Source organism: Mastigoproctus giganteus, chromosome 10 (assembly GCF_048544385.1).
Source record: "Mastigoproctus giganteus isolate SK-2022 chromosome 10, ASM4854438v1, whole genome shotgun sequence".
Taxonomy (NCBI): domain Eukaryota; kingdom Metazoa; phylum Arthropoda; class Arachnida; order Uropygi; family Thelyphonidae; genus Mastigoproctus; species Mastigoproctus giganteus.
Genome location: NC_143584.1, coordinates 150,698,704 through 150,716,866, shown reverse-complemented (window position 1 = coordinate 150,716,866; position 18,163 = coordinate 150,698,704). Strand labels below are relative to the sequence as shown.

Below are 18,163 nucleotides of genomic sequence, written 5' to 3'. Positions count from 1 at the left end.
ACAGGTATATACTAGATGGTTCCAGTCTTCTATTTCACCACATGCACAGTAGGGGCTGTCAGTGATTCCCATGGATGTTAGTTTATGGTTTATTGATCCGTGTCCGGTAATGAGGTAGGTGGTATAAAGACCAGAAGAGAACCAATTTGGAGATTTAGGAAATACGGCATTCACATAAGGTATAAATTTCTTGGTGATTTGGCCCTTGTCGGTAGCAGTCCATCTGTCCTGCCAAGTCTGAAGTAGTAGGATGGTAATTTGTTTCTTTTCCTGCCTAATTTCATTCAGGTTATTGATGGAGTGTCCAAGGATAGTTGCTGGTATACCACAGCAACTGGATTCGAAGGGGCCTCCACAGTAGTGGAGGCCCCTTCGAATCTAGGAGTATACCAGGATAACCTCCTTCGAATAACCTCCAGATCAAGCGGAAGGACACCCGCAAGAACCTGAAGGGCTGGGTTGCTAACTGTGCAGCATGCCCTTGTAATAGTAAGAAGGATGGTGCGCTGGATGGTTCCCAGTTTACGTTTGTTGTTGTAAAGAGTTGCCCTGCGAAACTGTGGTCGATTTTCTGTTTGCTGGACAAAAAACTCGAGTTTCCAGGAGAAAAAACCGCGCTACCCTCGCCTAAGTCCAACTAACCAGCCACGTTGTGAAAAAGGCCCAAACGCCCATAAAAATTCCTTACATTGTCGACGGGACTCGAACTCAGGATTTTGCCAGCCGGTGTGGAGAGGACGGCGATTTTACCAACTGTGCTACCCACGAGGGCGTACGACTCTTACAGGACGTGACGACAGAACTGTACTGCAGCTTTGCTGAATCACATTCGTCGCAAACGACCATAACTGAACGCAGGTAGATGGATGCTGCATCACGACAATGCGAGAACTCTCGTTGCTCATACTGTCATCGAGTACTTAGGCAGCATTAATGTCAAATGCGTACCTCATCCTCCCTACAGCCCTGGCCCTGCACTCTGATTTTTTTTTTTTTTTTTTATTGCCAAAGTTAAAGAAGGAGATGGGAGGAAAACGTTTCCAGTCGTCAGGAGAAGTTGTAAGAACGTCGGAGGCGATACTCGTAAGTCAAAATATGGCTTCCACCATGTTTTTGAAGAATGACAGAAACTTGTTGGAGTAAGTACATTTCATCAAATGGGGACTGCCCAGAAAAAGATCAAAATATGGATGGTTAATAAAGGTATGTTGTGATAAAAAAAATTATGATAATTTTTTATGGAACCTCTTGTATATATTAGTGCTTCAAGAGTTAAGGAACAAATGCAAAAAAGTAAGTAAATCAAAAAACTTATTATATTATGATAAAAGAAGGAGAATATTATTTTTTTATTTTTTATTTTTTTTTGTCATAGAGTTACACAGTTCCCATTACCTTCCTTGGAAACTGAAATTTTCATCCAGGATAGCATACAAAGAGACAGTACAATACAAGCATTTTACAGATATAATACACTGACGCCTTACAGACTTGTTGTTTTGCCGGATGAAAGTACAGGCTCTATAGTTCTTGCTTGTACCTTCTGTACAATCACACTTAGAACAAATAATTCGAATTCAATTTGCGTGTTTGTATCTATACTTTGATTCAGATTGACTCTAACATTCTGTGTTGTTTTTGTGCAGTAAACAGATTTATTAAACGATTACTGAAAAAACGTTAAAATGGATATAGGACTCATTATAAGTAATTCAGAACAATGATAAAATCCATTGTGATAATTGTAATATGGGACATGTCGACCTGTGTTTTTGTAATGGGCGGCACCTGGAACGTCAGTTCATCTCCGCCTCGTATCTCTGTGAAGAAAAGTACCACTGTAGAAGGGCCAGAAATGAGTAGTATATGTTTGTGTGTATTATGTGTATGTTCTGTTGTTGTGTCTGACCGCTTGACTACCCAGAAGCGTCAGTCACCTGGACAGATGATTCTGGGTACTCGTCCACACCACGGGAAGGTGGGCCAGTCCCAATGGAGCTCGCACTGTCGCAATTCGAGACTCTGACTCACCTGATGTTGGCAAAAGATGCGCCAAATTCCTCTGGGGGCCCACTCCAGAGGGAAAAAAAAAAGGGGGGGGGGGATTTCCCGTGGTGTTAAAAAAAATAAATAATAATAAAAATAATCAAATAAATAATAATAAAATAATCAAATAAATAAAATAAAATAAAATAATATAATATAAAATAATAATATAAAAAAATAAATAATATATATATATATATATATATATATATATATATATATATATATATATATATATATATATATAATAAAAATAAATTAGGGAATGTTGCTCTCTATTGAGTAGCTCCACCAGCCAAAGGAGTAGAATTATTCGTAGCCGTATAACTAATTCTTCTTGTGAAAACATCAGATGCAAACTGCCGAAGAGCAACATAAGAATTCTTGTTTCTCACCAGCAAAGTTTCATGCCCATGAGAGAGAGTGTAAAAACTGACGAACGAAGAACATCTCTAAAGGCATTATATAGCGGACAATCAAATAAAATGTGGCTCAAATTTTCACTTTCCCTGCATCGACAAGCTTCCGTCCTAGAAAGACCAAAACGACATAGTTTTTCGTTAAGAGATCCATGTCCCGTTAAGAGGAAGGATGTGTATAAGTCTAAAGAGAACCAAACAGGTTTCTACTTTACGCTAAAGGTTACCTCAGGAAAAAAGTCCTAGTAACAGATCCGACGGATGACGTATCCCAGCGGGCCTGCCACAGATTTATCGTTTCATTCCACAAACGATTACGTTCTTGCTTAACATCTGAATGAATATTCAGAACCAAACCCATAAATTCAGTTGATAGTTGGTTTTTTAACCTATAACAATGACCTTTGTAAGCTACGTGAAGGTCCAATGGCAATATACCTGCAAAAACCTGTAGTGCAGAAGTTGAAACAGTACGACAAGCTCTTAACATACATAATAATATTGTACGTTGCATAGTAGCCAACTTCAATCGAAATTTAACAGTTTCTAACCCTGTGAAACCATACACCTGCAGCGTAAGTAGCCATAGGAAGGAATACTGCGTTATAATATTCTCATGGTATGCTTAGAAAGTTCCCAGTCTAAACGAGAAATTTTTACAATAGCACCAGTGAATCTTCTGATCTTTGTTGTTACATTATTTAAATGAGAGACAAAATTAAGCTTTGAGTCTATTGTAATCCCAAGTAATTTAGTTTCAGAGACAAGTGGAATCCTGTTATTATTAATCTTCACTAAAAGGGATCGCTGAGTGTTTAAATGTGATCCAAAGATCATCATTTTAGTCTTAGACGAACTTATTGTCAATTTATTATCCACTGTCCATTGAAATAAATTTTGTAAAATATCATTGTCATTACTTTCGATAGATGATGAACCATGAATTAAGATAGTAAGACCGTCGGCATAAGCGATGATTTTGGGGAATCCAGTCCTGTAACACCGTATTCCATACAAGAGGTCCCAAGATAGACCCCTGGGGACACCCTCGTGAAACTTCTCTAAACACCTCCTGAAATTTATATTTCACTAAAATGTGACGATTACTGAATAGCTTGTGAACAGGTGGTGTAGTTGCTGGGAGCATCCAGCTGATCGTAACCGTTCTAGAGCACTCTGCCACCATAGAGAGTCAAAAACGCCCTCGCAATCAACAAGGTAGCTAACGTGTACTTTGATGTTGAACTCTCAATGCTGCGAACAAATTCAACAAGTGCATCTTCACAGGACTTTCCTACACAGAACCCATATTGATTAGATAGTCTAATCAATATGGGGCTATCTCTAGATGAACCATCAGCAAAGCGGTCAACAAGTGGTTCTCAATCAGCATGGAAACATCCTTTCTGGTCACTGGACATGGATCTCTCAACCAGAAACTCACCAACTAGGTCTACTAAATACTGACCTCTGTTTCTGTGGGTCTGTCGAGATTTGGGAACATCTACTCTTTGAATGTACTATCTACGAGGACCATAGACAACTCCAGGCAGCAATTTTGGGATTTTCTCCTGACCAAGTAGAACTCCTTGTCCATTCCAAAAGGAACTTAGGTGCACTACAGCACTTTGCAGCAGAGGTATTCAAGCGTAGAAGGAGGATCATCCTAGAAGCTTCTGCAATTCAATAACTAGTTATTTATTTTTATTATTTTTTACTCTCTCTCTTCTTCTCATAATCTGCTAGCACTAGTAGCCCTAGTACTCTCCTGATAGCCTTTTCCTATCCGCCCCGTGTGGGATAATTATTTAAAAAAAAAAAAAAAAAATCCCTCTTTCTTTTCTTTCTTTATTTTTTTATTTATTTCCCTTTAACATCATTCTGCTTGCTGACATCCTGGCTCTATTCCTTTCCTTGACCAGGTTGTGGGATTTAAATCTTTTTTTTTTTTTTTTTTTTCGCGTTCTGACCAAAAAAGCTCCTCTCTCACACTAATTTTTTTTTTTTTAAATTTAGTTATTTTTTTTTATTTTTATTATTATTATTATTTATTTATTTATTTATTATTTATTTGTTTGCGTTGTTGTTCTAGCTATCCATCCTGGATTGGGACTTCCCTGGGCCGGAACAGTCCTCCTCCTCTTTACTCCTTCCCTCTCTTCATCTTATACAAGTTTTTCTTCCTTCCCTGGGAACTCTTCCCCAGGGAGGAGGGCGTGCAGATAGTAGGGGAGGATTTGCCCTTCTTCTGCTAGGGACGAGTACCTGGAGGAATCGTCCAGGTGATCACTCCTTCCAGGTAGCCAATAGGCCAAAACACAACATCACGCTACAGAACACACACACATAAGCTCACAAACACAGTTTTTCTTTCCTATCACTTTCTCCCGTGCAGGATGAAAAGCTTTTTCTTTTTTTTTCTTTCTTTTTTTTTTTCTCTCTCCCCTTCCTTTTCATCTATTTTCATCCAATCTGGGATATTCCTGTGTGGATTTGGTTTGAAAAAAAAAAAAAAATATATATATATATATTATTTATTTTTCTAAGACACACACTGGCCTTACCTTTACAGAGTCTATAAAAACTGAACAGAGCAACGAGGCGGAGATGAACTTCTGTTCTAGGAGCCGCCCATACAAAAGCACAAAAATAAAAAAAAATAAAAAAAATCTAGATGAACCATGAATTAAACTACATCCTTCCTAAAATGATAGACCCAGGGGTCTATCATTTTAGGAAGGATGTAGAGTTGCTAGAGCAAGAACAGAGATAGCCCCAGAGGCTCACATCTGGTGAGTATGGGCTTGGCGCACCCAGGGTCCTTAGCTGGATATTATCATTCTTCTCTTTCTTGGTGATTCCCTTCTACTTCCGACTCTTGTTCTCTCTCTCTCTCTCTCTCTCTCTCTCTCTCTCTCTCTCTCTCTCTCTCTCTCTCCGGGTAATTCTGAAATTTTTTTTGGCTGATGCAGCATAAGCTTCAGGCTTCCTTGCACCATATAGATAATAATAATAATAATAATAATAATAATAATAATAATAATAATAAGGGCAACAAGATTAGTGAGAGAACAAAGGGGTGCTCTTACCAATAAAGGCTTAAGTTCTGAAAATTGCAGCGTTTGGAGCAGTGCCGGATTAAGGCAGGGCTCTTGCCCTCAGCGCCATTCTTTAAGGAACGCCAAATTTTACAAATCATGAAAAAAAAAAAAAAAGAATATATATATATATATATATATATATATATAAGGGGCGCCGAAAAATCCCCCTCAGAAACTGGGATTTTTGGTCCAGCAAAACAAACAAATTTACCATAGAACACACACGCAATTTACAGACATAAGACACACAGCACGGCAGATGAATTTAATTATTCGGGTGGCCTAAAAATAATAGTTTGTTGTGCCCGCGGCATTGAAATACCTTGGTTCGGCCCTGGTATGGAGACTAGGCACCTGTGAGATGGTCTGATTGAGATATATATGGCCTTGAATGGTTTAGCAGGCTCAGTGCTGATGGAATTCTTGCTCTTGCTCAGATTAAGAACCTGAGAGGGCATATTGAGGAAAGAGAGTTTTACAATAGATGTGCTGCAATTTTCCTTTAGCCAGCAGCGGGTGGTTGATTGCTGGAATTAACTTCCATCTGTTGTTGTGGAAGTTGATAGCTTAAATTAATTCAAGGGAGAACTGGACAAAGTTTTGGTGCGAATGGATGGTTGAAATTGGAAGGGTGGTTTTTTTTTTTTGGCTGATGCTGCATAACTTTGGAAAACAGGCCTTGGGCGTCGGGTTGCATATCATCCAAGTTTCTTGCGACGACCGACTAATTCAGTGGTTTTCAACCTTTTTTTAATAACGGCACCCCTACTCAATTTTCTCAATATATATATGTATGTTATAAGATATAAATTACAATAATATAATTATAAAAATTACATTTCATAATATAAATTATATATATACAGTATATAATTTTATTCTTTATATAAAGGTACTAAGTAAACATCAATTATAGATGACCACAAAATTAAAAAGATACTGTACACCTTTTTATAATGAAATAAATATATAAATTAAAAAATAATAAGTTTAAGTTAAACCCAAATTACGTGGCACCCCTTGAATGTTGTTGCGGCACTCTAGGGTGCCGCGGCACCTCGATTGCAAACCACTGGACTAACAAAATAAATTTATTAAAATGAATATTAAAATAAACTCATGCTAATGCTAAAGACCTTTTCAAAGTCTGATCATGCGTATTCCCCATATGGCTTCATATTAGTGCAGTAGAACGGCAAGTGCAGTCTTTACACTCAACGAGGCAGACGTCATCACCACGTCACAATTTTATTTGCATCTATTTGCATTTTCAGTTCTTCAGTCTGTGACTGTCTTGATACAAAGGTTCGTATTTTTTGGCCAGTGTCGATTTGTGGCTGACCTTTGATATTTTGTACTTAAGAACTACGCAACATCTGAATAAAAGAAAATTGTTATTCTTGCCTAAAAGAAGCGAAACAGGATGTTCTCTGCTAACCTTGATTGCAGGACGCATTTAGGTTGGCAGTAGCCCGAGGCTCAAAGTCAGTAGGTGGCCCATAGCAGGCCTCTTTCCAGGGAAAACGCCCCTATAAAAAGGAAATCTCCACCTAGCATATCTTGCGCCTGCGGATAAACTTTCCGCTGTCTCACTTTCCTTAGACGAATAAACGTATTTTGATAATTTAATAGTTTCTCCAAATGTATATACAGGGCCGCCGCGATCCTATGTGCCAACAATAAGCACAATCAAATTTTCCGCCCCAAAATATTTGGATTAAAAAATAAAATAAGGCGTGAAAATAAATAACGGGAATTATAGGAAGACCATTGGAAGTTAAAGGGATAGAGAGTGACCCTTGTGGGAAGAACCCATCCTCCATATGGCGGGAGGGGTCTGTTAAGAGTCTGTTAAAAGAGAAAATACTGTAATTACAAAATATCTCACATAATATAATGAAACAACAAGCAAAAATAACAGAATCATTCTGAAATTCTGGGAATAAACTTTAAATTCTAAATCACAGTAATCGTATACTATCACAATAATAAAATAAAAGGAAAGTTATCATTTAAAAAAAAAATTATACAAATTTATGTTTCCTTGCTTTAAAAAATGCGAATTTATTAAATATTTCATTTATGTTTATTTTTTCCAAACGGTCATTTTCTATTGAAATTATTGCCAAATTAGAAAGTCGTTGTTCAGACATTGTCGACCGTATGTGATTTTTGATTAATTTTAATTTTGAAAAACTCCGTTCACCTCAGGCAGCTGAAAAGTTAGAATAATAATTCTTAGTGCAACTGCTACTTTTGGAAAAGTATATGTAAAATCGTTTTTAAAAATATATTGTAACAATTCAAATGGAGTAATACAGTATTATCTTTTAAAGGTTGTGAAGAAGAATTTAAGGTGCATTCAAATTAATTATTTGTTTCGTTCATTGTGTTTGGTTTTTTGTCTAACCTGCTGTTTGCTCACTCTCATAACCCAGAATCTGGAAATTATCGACGTCAGAGGCCCAATTACAATCAGAATTTGTGAAGCTAATAATTATAGAACAATTTTATCAACTAGGAAATTTGTTTACGGCGTTGAGTGCGCCTCACAAGGTTCTTTGTGTGTGTGTGTGTGTGTGTGTGTGTGCCATATTTGGGAAAACCACATCTACATGCACAGACACGCAGGGCAATATCTGTCATCGCTCAAATTTACACAGATCGGGCCAGACGGCCATTCAGGCGACCTGTGCTACATACACACGCTCTGGTTTCACTGCACAAACTTGGCCTGTGCAGGCAAGCCGGAGCGTCTGTAGGTATTCTAATGCATACGAAATTGGTAGTATTACCGCCAAATTTGGATCCACTAAAACTGCAAATAACAGAGCTTATATCACCAAACCAGCCTCCATGCTAATTATTCCATGTTCATTGGCATTGCATGGGACCTGCTAACACTGGCTTCAGCTGGTTTGGCCAATGTGGGATTTGTAACAGAGAAGTACAGTGTGTTCACAGTGTGGCCTCCCTGTCCCACATAAGGCATTCTGACCCTATGACTTGACCAGTATCCTCTCCCCACCTTAATACCAGTATCCTCTCCCCACCCAAAATTTTCATCTGGTGGACTCTACCACCCGAACCATTATTTCTGCTCTTAACAGACCCCTCCCGCCATATGGAGGATGGGTTCTTCCCACAAGGGTCACTCTCTATCCCTTTAACTTCCAATGGTCTTCCTATAATTCCCGTTATTTATTTTCACGCCCCCACATTTCCCAAGCTCAATTATCATCCACACACACACACACTCTTTCCAATAAAAACTTGCATGTTCTTCCCCCCCCCCCCCCGACATTCCCTGGCAAGCTCAGGCAATGTCCAGGGTTTCCCCTACCAGAACCTTTACCTGTACCTTACATCTGCCCACTTCCTTGTGGTAGAGAACAAGCAATGGGGGTTCCATTAGCGGCCCATAGCCAAAGGCCTGGAGGAACAACATACCAGAACATCTCAATACTATCCTTCCCAGATGACACCAACACACTATTTCTGGCATTTACACAGTTTATATTGGGACACAGAGTATAATGCACAGAATTGAGGGGGCACCTGGTGCTGCTTTACAAGAAACACTATTTTCTACGTCCTTTCATACATATTGTATACCCCATATTCAAATTCTGCATCACTTATATCTGAGTGACACCACGTCTCTAGAATCCTAACAATGTCCACATTTGATGTCTTGACCAACACTTCAAATTCATCAAATTTATTTGCTATGCTCCTTGCACTGGTGTACATGCAAGCGTACATGCACCTGTTCTTATCTATCATGGTGCAATATAACCTTGTTGTTTTTGGTTTTTGCACCATAAAAAATCAAATCAAACCTGTTCTTACTGTTAGTAACCCTAACACAGCCATGCATTTACCTGTACTATGATGATTCTCAGTAATCTAGTTAAAGAAGCACTGCAGGGTCATCTATACAAGACTGCAGCAATAATTCAGCCACAGCATGGGTTTGTTAAGGGGAAGTCTTGTCTGACCGGTTTGATTAGATACTGAGATGTGGTCACAAGAGAACTGGATGCAGAAAATATATCATATACTTGGATTTCAGGAAAGCTTTTAATACTGTTTCACATGGAAGAGTACTGTACAAATTGGAGCAGTATGGCATTAAGGGCAAGTTGCTACAATGAATAGGGGGATGGTTAGGTGGGGGAAGAGAGAGAGTGATAATCAATGGACACTTCTGTTTGTGGGCCAATGTTATTAGTGGAGTTTCCAGGGTTCAGTATTGGGCCCATTGTTGTTTTCTATATTTATCAATGATATTGATGAAGGTATATCGGGCTTAATGTCACAGTTTGCAGATGATACAAAGGTTGGCAGGGTTGTTAATGACAGTATGCTAATGTAGCAGGATCTAGAAAATTTGGGCAGATGGGATAAGAAGTGGGAACTGAGTTTTAACATTGACAAATGCAAAGTACTGCATATGGGTCGAAGTAACCCCAGAGAAACATATCAAATGTGTGGTACACTCAGGGTGGTAGAGAATGAAAAGGACCTGGGGTTGATTGTGCACTCAGATATGAAGTTTTCTGAGCAGTGCAGACAGGCTGCCAGAGCAGGTAATGGTGTCTTTCTATGATATACAGGAATTTTGCTAGTTGGGAAAAGAGGTGATGATTCCTTTATATAAGGCAATGGTCAGGCCATGCCTTGAGTACTGCATACAAGTCTAGAGACCTCGTGATGAAGGATGTAGAGTAGCTTGAACGAGTACAGAGAAGGGCAACAAGATTGGTGATGGAAACGAAGGGATGCTCTTATCAAAAAATACTTAAATTCTGCAAATTGCAGCGTTTGGAGACTAGGCACCTGCGAGGTGATCTGATTGAGTTTTATAAAGCCTTGCATAGGTTGAGCAGGCTCAATACTGATGGTATTCTTTCTTTTGCTCAGGTGAAACCTGAGGGAGCATAAATTCAAATTGAGGAAGGACAGTTGTAAAACAGATGTTCGGAAATTTGCCTTTAGCCAGCAGGTGGTTGATTGCAGGAACAAACTACCATCTGGTGTTGTGGAAGTTGATAGGCTTAAATAAATTCAAGTAAGAACTGGACAAACTTTTAGAATGAATGGTTGTGTGAAATGGGAATTTTTTATTATTATTTATTTATTTTTTTTTTTTTTTTGGCCGATGCTGTATAAGCTTGCTTTCTTGCATCACATGCCTCTATTAATTCTAATGCTAATGCCAATTCAGCCACAGAACTCAGTCAACATTCGCATTCACATGATTATAACACTCAAACAGATTCTGCAATAATATTAACAAAACTGAATTCCAGTTATAAACTATTATTAATACACGAAGCTTTAGCCATTGAATGATTTACCGACTGAACCTCGCAGGATAACATGTACAATTTCCGGCGCGCACGGGATAACCATGCACCACGGGAGCTAGAGTTAACCTTTATAACACTGAGAATTTCTTTCCCGATAAAAATGAACCAACTGATAACGGAACTGCGAAAGTCCAACGTTAGGACTCTTGGTTTTTCTCATTCTTAGTTTCATAATCGTTTTTTTATGTATGACGATCCAAGCGGAAAAGAATGCACTTTTTTTCTCTCCTGGGGAAATTTTTTTATATTTGTTAATTTCTTTATTATATTTTAACCATACGGATTAGGAGGTAAGTTTCGTGATATTTATAAGCAATGCTAAAATACTGAAATCGTATAAAGAATCGAAGCTATGAGCATATGCTAACAAATAAGTTGCACATGGTAGCACAAAAAATACTTACCCTGAGAAAAAAATTAAAATACAGTATACTTTATAGTATGGTCAGTCCTCGTATAACACGCGTTTACACTACACGAATTCGATCTTACACGATTTATAAATAGGGGAACGGTGTCGTATATAACATGAACCGGATTCGCTTATGCTCGATTCGCCTTTGTGTTTACAAGAAATGGCATTCGAACTTGGGAATCACCCGAACTGAATGAAGAAATGTTTCTGAAAATGTATTTATGTTTTCCATATGATTGAAGATTTCAGTGAAGTGGAAACACATTTCACCATAATAACATAAAAACCCACAATTGCAGCTATCGGCATTATCGCAAATGCAATTAGATCGAGTTTACTACCCGTTTATAAAAGATTCCACAAGCAGCAGTTGTTGTTGTTGTTGGATTTATTGGCGCAAGGGCTGCTGTGACTAAACTGCTCCTCACCAGGAGGAACGCAACTGGAAATTGTTTTTATTGTTTTATGATAGTCATCTACACAATGTGTTTTAGTAAAATGTGAGCTAACGCAGAGGCGGATTTAACGGCGGGCGCACCGGGCGCGCGCCCTGGGCCCCGACCTCTGAAGGGCCCACGCAAAACCCCAACTTTATATGCAAAACCCCCACAAATTAATTGAACTAATATGTTCAACTATTAGTTCAAAACTTTGTGATTATTATTATGCTATTATTAATTATATTATACATATATTATATTCAAATTTTATTGGAAATAAAACATTAATAGTACGTAATATTTTTTATTTATTTAAAAAAATGGTTAAGATGTATTTTTATTTTCCCTGTCTCTCTTTTTTTTAAGGGGCCCAATATTTTCTTCTGCGCAGGGGCCTCAACCGATCTTAATCCGCTACTTTCCCCCCCCCCCCCATACTTTTCCTTCAACCCATGATGCACGGTACCAAGTACTATAGCTTTTGATACCTTTTTGTGTTTGGGGATTTCATAAAAAAAAAAAAAAAAAAAAAAAACTAATTAGGAACCAATAAGCAAGCGTCTTTTAAAGTCTTTTAAACTCTTTTAAAAGACTTTAAAGAGACTTTTATAGTCTTTTAAAGCCTCTGAAATCACTACTGCGCTGGCTCACATGTAACGGAGCATCGTCTTTTTTAATAGCTTTCGGAACTAATATTTCACTCACGAATCTGTTACAAATTACTAGAGTTTGGTGTGGTTGGTGTTTTAGTGTAGGAGTATTTTTGTTTTGTTATCAAGTAAGTATCTGTAATATCTTATGTATTGTTTATGTATTTATCAAAACTGAATTGTTTGATGAGGCGTGACATTTAGGCGCCTCCGGAGCCAGGTGGGAAGGAGCAGCAGTGCATAGCACACGCTTTTTGTTTAGACCGGGGTTCGAGACCACCAAATACGGAGGATGGGGTAAGGTCAGGGAATGACCACCGCATATTCCCGGAGCAATATGGCCTTAGTTGCTAATGCTCCTAAAACCAAATAACAACAACATGACATTTATAGCAAGTGATAATTGGGAATTAATTTTTTAATTCCCAATTAATAAAATATGTATCAAAGAATTGCGCAACCAAAATGATTAAAACCGCAACACCAAATCTAGTAAAAACGTGCGCGTAGAATGCACACTGTAGTGGTCCCGAAAATATTTATAGGAGGGGGCCTCAAAATTTAATTGCGCCTGGGGCCTCTCAAGTGCTAAATCCGCCACTGAGCTAACGTGAGGAGATAAAACGAGTTTCTGCCTTTGCTGCTTTGTTTATTTAGTCGCTACACGCGGACAGCTTTGTTTATGTGCTTTTTTATACTGAAATTTTTGTCTTTTTTATACTGAAATTGTGTTTTATTCCCTAAAAATACTTGAGAAAAATGTGAAAATGAAACGTGCTGAAGATACTACAGATTCAGAGGGAAAAAAAAAAAAAAAAAAGCAACTCATAGAAGTGTTTATGGCCAAAATCACACCCGCCTCTGGCCCACCGGGGTTTCCCCGGTAAGGCCACTCTCTGTCGATAGAGGAAAAAACGAAATTATGAAAAGCTTTGAGCGAAATGAAAGAATATCTGATATTGCGCGTATTGCTAAATAGAAAATTTCGCTGTAGAGAAATTCGTTGATTAAACAGAGATCCTACTTGTATATGTCAAAAGTTTTTTTGGCGCCCTCTTGAACTGCCGCCCGTAAGGGACACTTACCTCGCCTACCTACTTGCAGTGCCGCTGTGTACATAACCTTGATTCTATATTGAAATAGCATTAGGAACACCTACGTTTGAATAGGTTGCAAAATAAACTATATTTAGTTCTATTTTATCTTAATGTTGCAATAAACTCACTCTCTTTCTCTCTCTCTTACTCCATCTAGTACTTGGTTGCTTCACCTTTAGTGTGCAGAAAAGTTCGTGGATACGTCGCAACATAGACTCCATGAGGTGCTGCAGGGCATACACAGGTATACTGTATGGTAACCCATTCTGATGACTTCATCACACAGTCGCCATGTATTCGATGGTACTGGATCCAGTGCACTGTCTGGTTCCGCAATACCCATGGAGATCGTCGAACCAGTCCAACACCATTGCACCACGTTGCAGAGCGCGTTGCTTGTTAAATAATAAATGTTTCTTATATGGGTTACCAGAGAGAACAAACTCATACACCCATGTGTATTATATCCGCGAATTGCATATCTTCTCTGGTCGTTTAGCCAGTCTTTGTTGGACGAAAAAAATCTTGCTATCCTTGCTTAGTCCGAATAATTCAGCTACGGTGTGAAAAAAGGGCATAAAAGTTCTTTGCGTCGCTAACGGGATTCGAACCCAGCCCTTTTCTACACGGTGTGAGGACTGTGATTATAACCCCTGTTCTACCTTCGAGGTTCCGATCCTAGCATGTTCCAGACCATTTCGCTTCCTCTGCCTGCATAATACAACCCTCTTCGTGCAATGGGGTTCGAGGACCTCATGTTGAGTACGCCGTCCGTCCACATCGTGAAATAGGAAAGTTAATTCATCAGACCTGGCAACCCGTTTCCAGTCATTCACTGTCCAATGGCTCCGCTCCATGTCAACTGTAGAAGCATTTGCTTATAATGGACTATTAGCAGGAGTACTCAGGTAGGCCGTCAGCTGATAGCCCATCTGCAATAACTAACCGCGCTAGTGTTCTGTGTATGAGTCACATTGCAATGTGGCATGGTACCCGTGTCTTGTATTGAGTGATCAGTTGCTCCACTGTGGCCACCTAACAGTACATTGGCTCCTCTCTTTCTCCACTTTGACCACCAACCCGTGGTTAGCCTGCATGGGACCTCTGAAAGTGGTTCTTTCACTGTTACTTCACTCTTGATATTTACACGAAGCACGGTTCTACGGAAACACCGGTCGAAGGTAGCCGGTCCGAGATAATGGACTTCAGTGATCATACCCCATTGGAACTCAGATCACATCTTCGCCCCATTCTTCGTAGTAGAATACTGGTTGTCTCTGTATAAGTGTAGCATCAGGCACTGCCGTTTTATAGAGACAATGCCCTACTTGGTGACAATAATAGACGTGACCCATGAAATCACAGTTGGATATGTTTCTAATGACTTTCTGAAAACTACTGTAAGTATTGAAACTGTCCAAATCTTACGGTTTCAAAATGTTCATTATTTTGATTTAGTCAAAAGTAAATATATGCCCGAATCATAATCAAAATCTTTCCTTCAAATCATCTAGATTTCATAGAAGACGAACATGTAATTACGAATTTAGACAATGACAACTGCAGTACAATACACTTGTGAGTTTCAATTTTCATAAAAAATCAGGAATTTAAACAAAGTGTATAATGAAAGTGTATAATGAAGTGTATAATGAAGTGTATAATGAATAGTGACTTGTATCGTCAGCCCTGACGATATGTATTGGATACAGATATTGCTTTTATTTATCATTATATCTTTAAATGTTTTGTGATTAGCCTTTACTCAATTAAAATGTAGACAAGGTGTGGATGGTGACTCACACCTTCTCCACATTTTACTAAATATAAATCTAAATAAATTATTAATTTTCTCAGATTATGTACAGTATTTTTGCCTATATGTTACACTTCTTACTTTCAGATGGAAGCCAAGGAGAATTCCAGAGTAAGCCACAAGTTTTTCTTACAGTTTCCTCTATAGCTTTCCACACAATAGATGGAATTGTAACAGAAAGACAACTTGAATTAAATTGGTACAACTCCCGTCAGATGGACAAAGATGGAACTTCCTGGGTAGGTCTTTTTAATTACGATCCCTCAGAAAATATCCATCATCCATTAGACAGAGCCCTTACAAGAAACCATCCCGATGGCTATTTCAAAACAAAGGTTTCCTTTCCTCGATTTAGTATTTTGCCTTCCAGCTTAAGTGACAAATGTTTGTATTGGATTGGCTACATCAGTCACAGCCAACTAGTATCCAGCTCGTGCATACGTGCGAGATCCAACTGGATGTACCAAATGAAAGAAGTCATTGGTAATAGAACCCTGTTAGATTTGATGCTGCCAGGAACCCATAATGCAGGCAGCTACGAGCCATATAAACCAGCACGTTTCACTCCTACGGTTCGTTATCAGATGTGTCAAGATGAGGATATATGGAATCAGTTAGTGTATGGTAGCCGTTACCTCGATTTAAGGATTTCCTATCAGCACGTTCCAGGTACAACAGAAAAGTTTTGGATTGTACACAGCATGTTTCGAACAAATGTCACCTTGAAAGATGTAGTAACGCAAGTAAAAACGTTTCTTAAAGTGACAAAGGAAATTGTCATTATGGACTTCCATAAATTTAACTTAGGATTTAAAGGAAGTTGGGCTGAAGAAAGGCATCGAGAATTAATCAGTTATCTGATTCGTAACGTGGGAGAATACATGATTCCTTACAGCTACGGCTACAAAAAAACCATGAATCAGCTTTGGGCGGAAAACAGACGACTACTCGTTGGGTACGCGGAGTATAAAGAAGCTGGTACCGATTTGGTGTTTCCCGGAGTTTTCCATTTATGGGGAAATGTAGACGTTTTGGAGAACTTAGAGACTTTTTTTGAACTTACTGTATGTCGTTATAAACATAATTACCTCTGGTCAGCCATGGCAGAGCTTACTCCTACCACTGGTGGGATTATTGTAGATCGTTATGGTAGTTTGCGTAAGATGGCACAAGATGTGAATAGGCACATCACAAAGTGGTTTCGTGAAAGGTGGTGGAAGTGCGCAAATATTGTGTCTACGGATTTTTTTCTAGGTAATGACATGATTCACGTGTCCATAGAAGCCAATAAAAAGCGATGGCAGTGATGTACTTTATACTTATTTCAATAAGGAAGCATAATGTTCATAAGAACGTGTTAGTTTGAACCTCTTGATAACATTGTGCAGGATGAATACAGTATGAACAGTAGTAGCCTGTTTCGTATAAGTTAAAACAATATAATGGATAACGTAATATATTATAGTGCCTTTTCTAGGGAATACAGTAAAATTTTTAAAATCCGGCATCCCCGAGTGTCGCATTTTAAAATTTTCTTTTAGTAATAAAATGAGAAATTTACCTCTATATTGTCAGCAGAATGCTTCAAAGCAAATTTTTAAACGAATATAAAACTAATTTAAATGAATTCTTGCATCCAAAGATCCGACGCATCTGGAATCGGGGTAATGGAGCTCCAACCTGCCCCGAAACCATCAAACCAACAACTATGAGCGAAAGGAGACAATTAATAAAACCGAGTGAAACGATTGGGAAAATTAAATAAAAAATTTTAAACTTAATTTACTTAAAGAAAATTAAATTTAAAATTTTTTAAAGCGTTCTGCTGACAATATAGAGGTAAATTTCTCTCATTTTATTACTAATTGACACACAACGTAGTACTTATTGAGCTCTGCCTGTTACTAATTTAAAATTTTCCGGATTTCAGAGAGTTTTAACTTTTCAACAGTTCAAGATAGGCATACTAGTGGTTGAGCCATTTAAGAAGAGCACATTTCAATAAATATTAAGCAAAAACAACATCTGTAAACATCATAATTATATTTATAAACATTTATAAATTCGTTTTTGTGGACAGCAGAATTTAAACTGCATGGATAATGCAATGGTCTTAATTCTCACAGCAAAACAGACTTGCCATTGTAAAGAGTTACTCTACTATTGCACTATTTTCGGCAGTTAGGTATATCTTTGTTACACCTTGAAAACTGAGTTCGTGTTCCATACAGTAGCTCACATCAAACAACTTCTTTGCAACTCAAATTAAGGAAACACTTAAATCACAAAATAAATACAGCAAAATAATTAATGCTGCTAATAGGATTATGGGTAAGGCAGGGTGCTTTTCTGCTCCTATGAACCTAAACACCCATATATCAAAACAAAAAAATAAAACAAACATAAAATATAATTTGCTCAAGAGCAGAAAAGGAGAAAAAAAAAAAAAAAGAGGAAGCACTCATCCTCCTAGGAAGTAAACCACACCTTGCCCATAAAGACACACACGCCCAAACCCCAGCAAAAGAACACTGCTAAAATAAGAGTACTACGGTACAAAAAAGAAAGAGCCCACAAGCATTTGGTTTATCCTGATTTGGTTAATGTTAGTAATAATAATTCGACATTTGAGTTATTAAGTTAAATCTCTGTTTATTATGGGTTTTTTTTAGTTGCATATTTGCATATTGTTTCCGATTCGTCGATTGTAGGAGTCAACGGCTAGATTTGCATTTCGTTTGTAATGTTCCCGTATTTAGTATTAGCATTAGTAGAGGCTTACGATGCAAGAAAGCAAGCTTATG

The 18,163-nt window shown here is 38.1% G+C and overlaps 1 protein-coding gene across 1 annotated transcript in view; it reads left to right on the top strand.

The window, feature by feature from the left end:
- The window catches only part of LOC150079375 (PI-PLC X domain-containing protein 1-like), a 28,128-nt gene extending 11,462 nt beyond the window's left edge, over positions 1 to 16,666 (top strand). The window contains exon 2 of the mRNA XM_090383045.1: positions 15,447 to 16,666. Coding sequence (XP_090239171.1) covers positions 15,447 to 16,666 — 1,220 coding nt within the window. The remainder of the gene's footprint in view (positions 1 to 15,446) is intronic.
- The last annotated feature ends 1,497 nt before the right edge of the window (positions 16,667 to 18,163 follow it).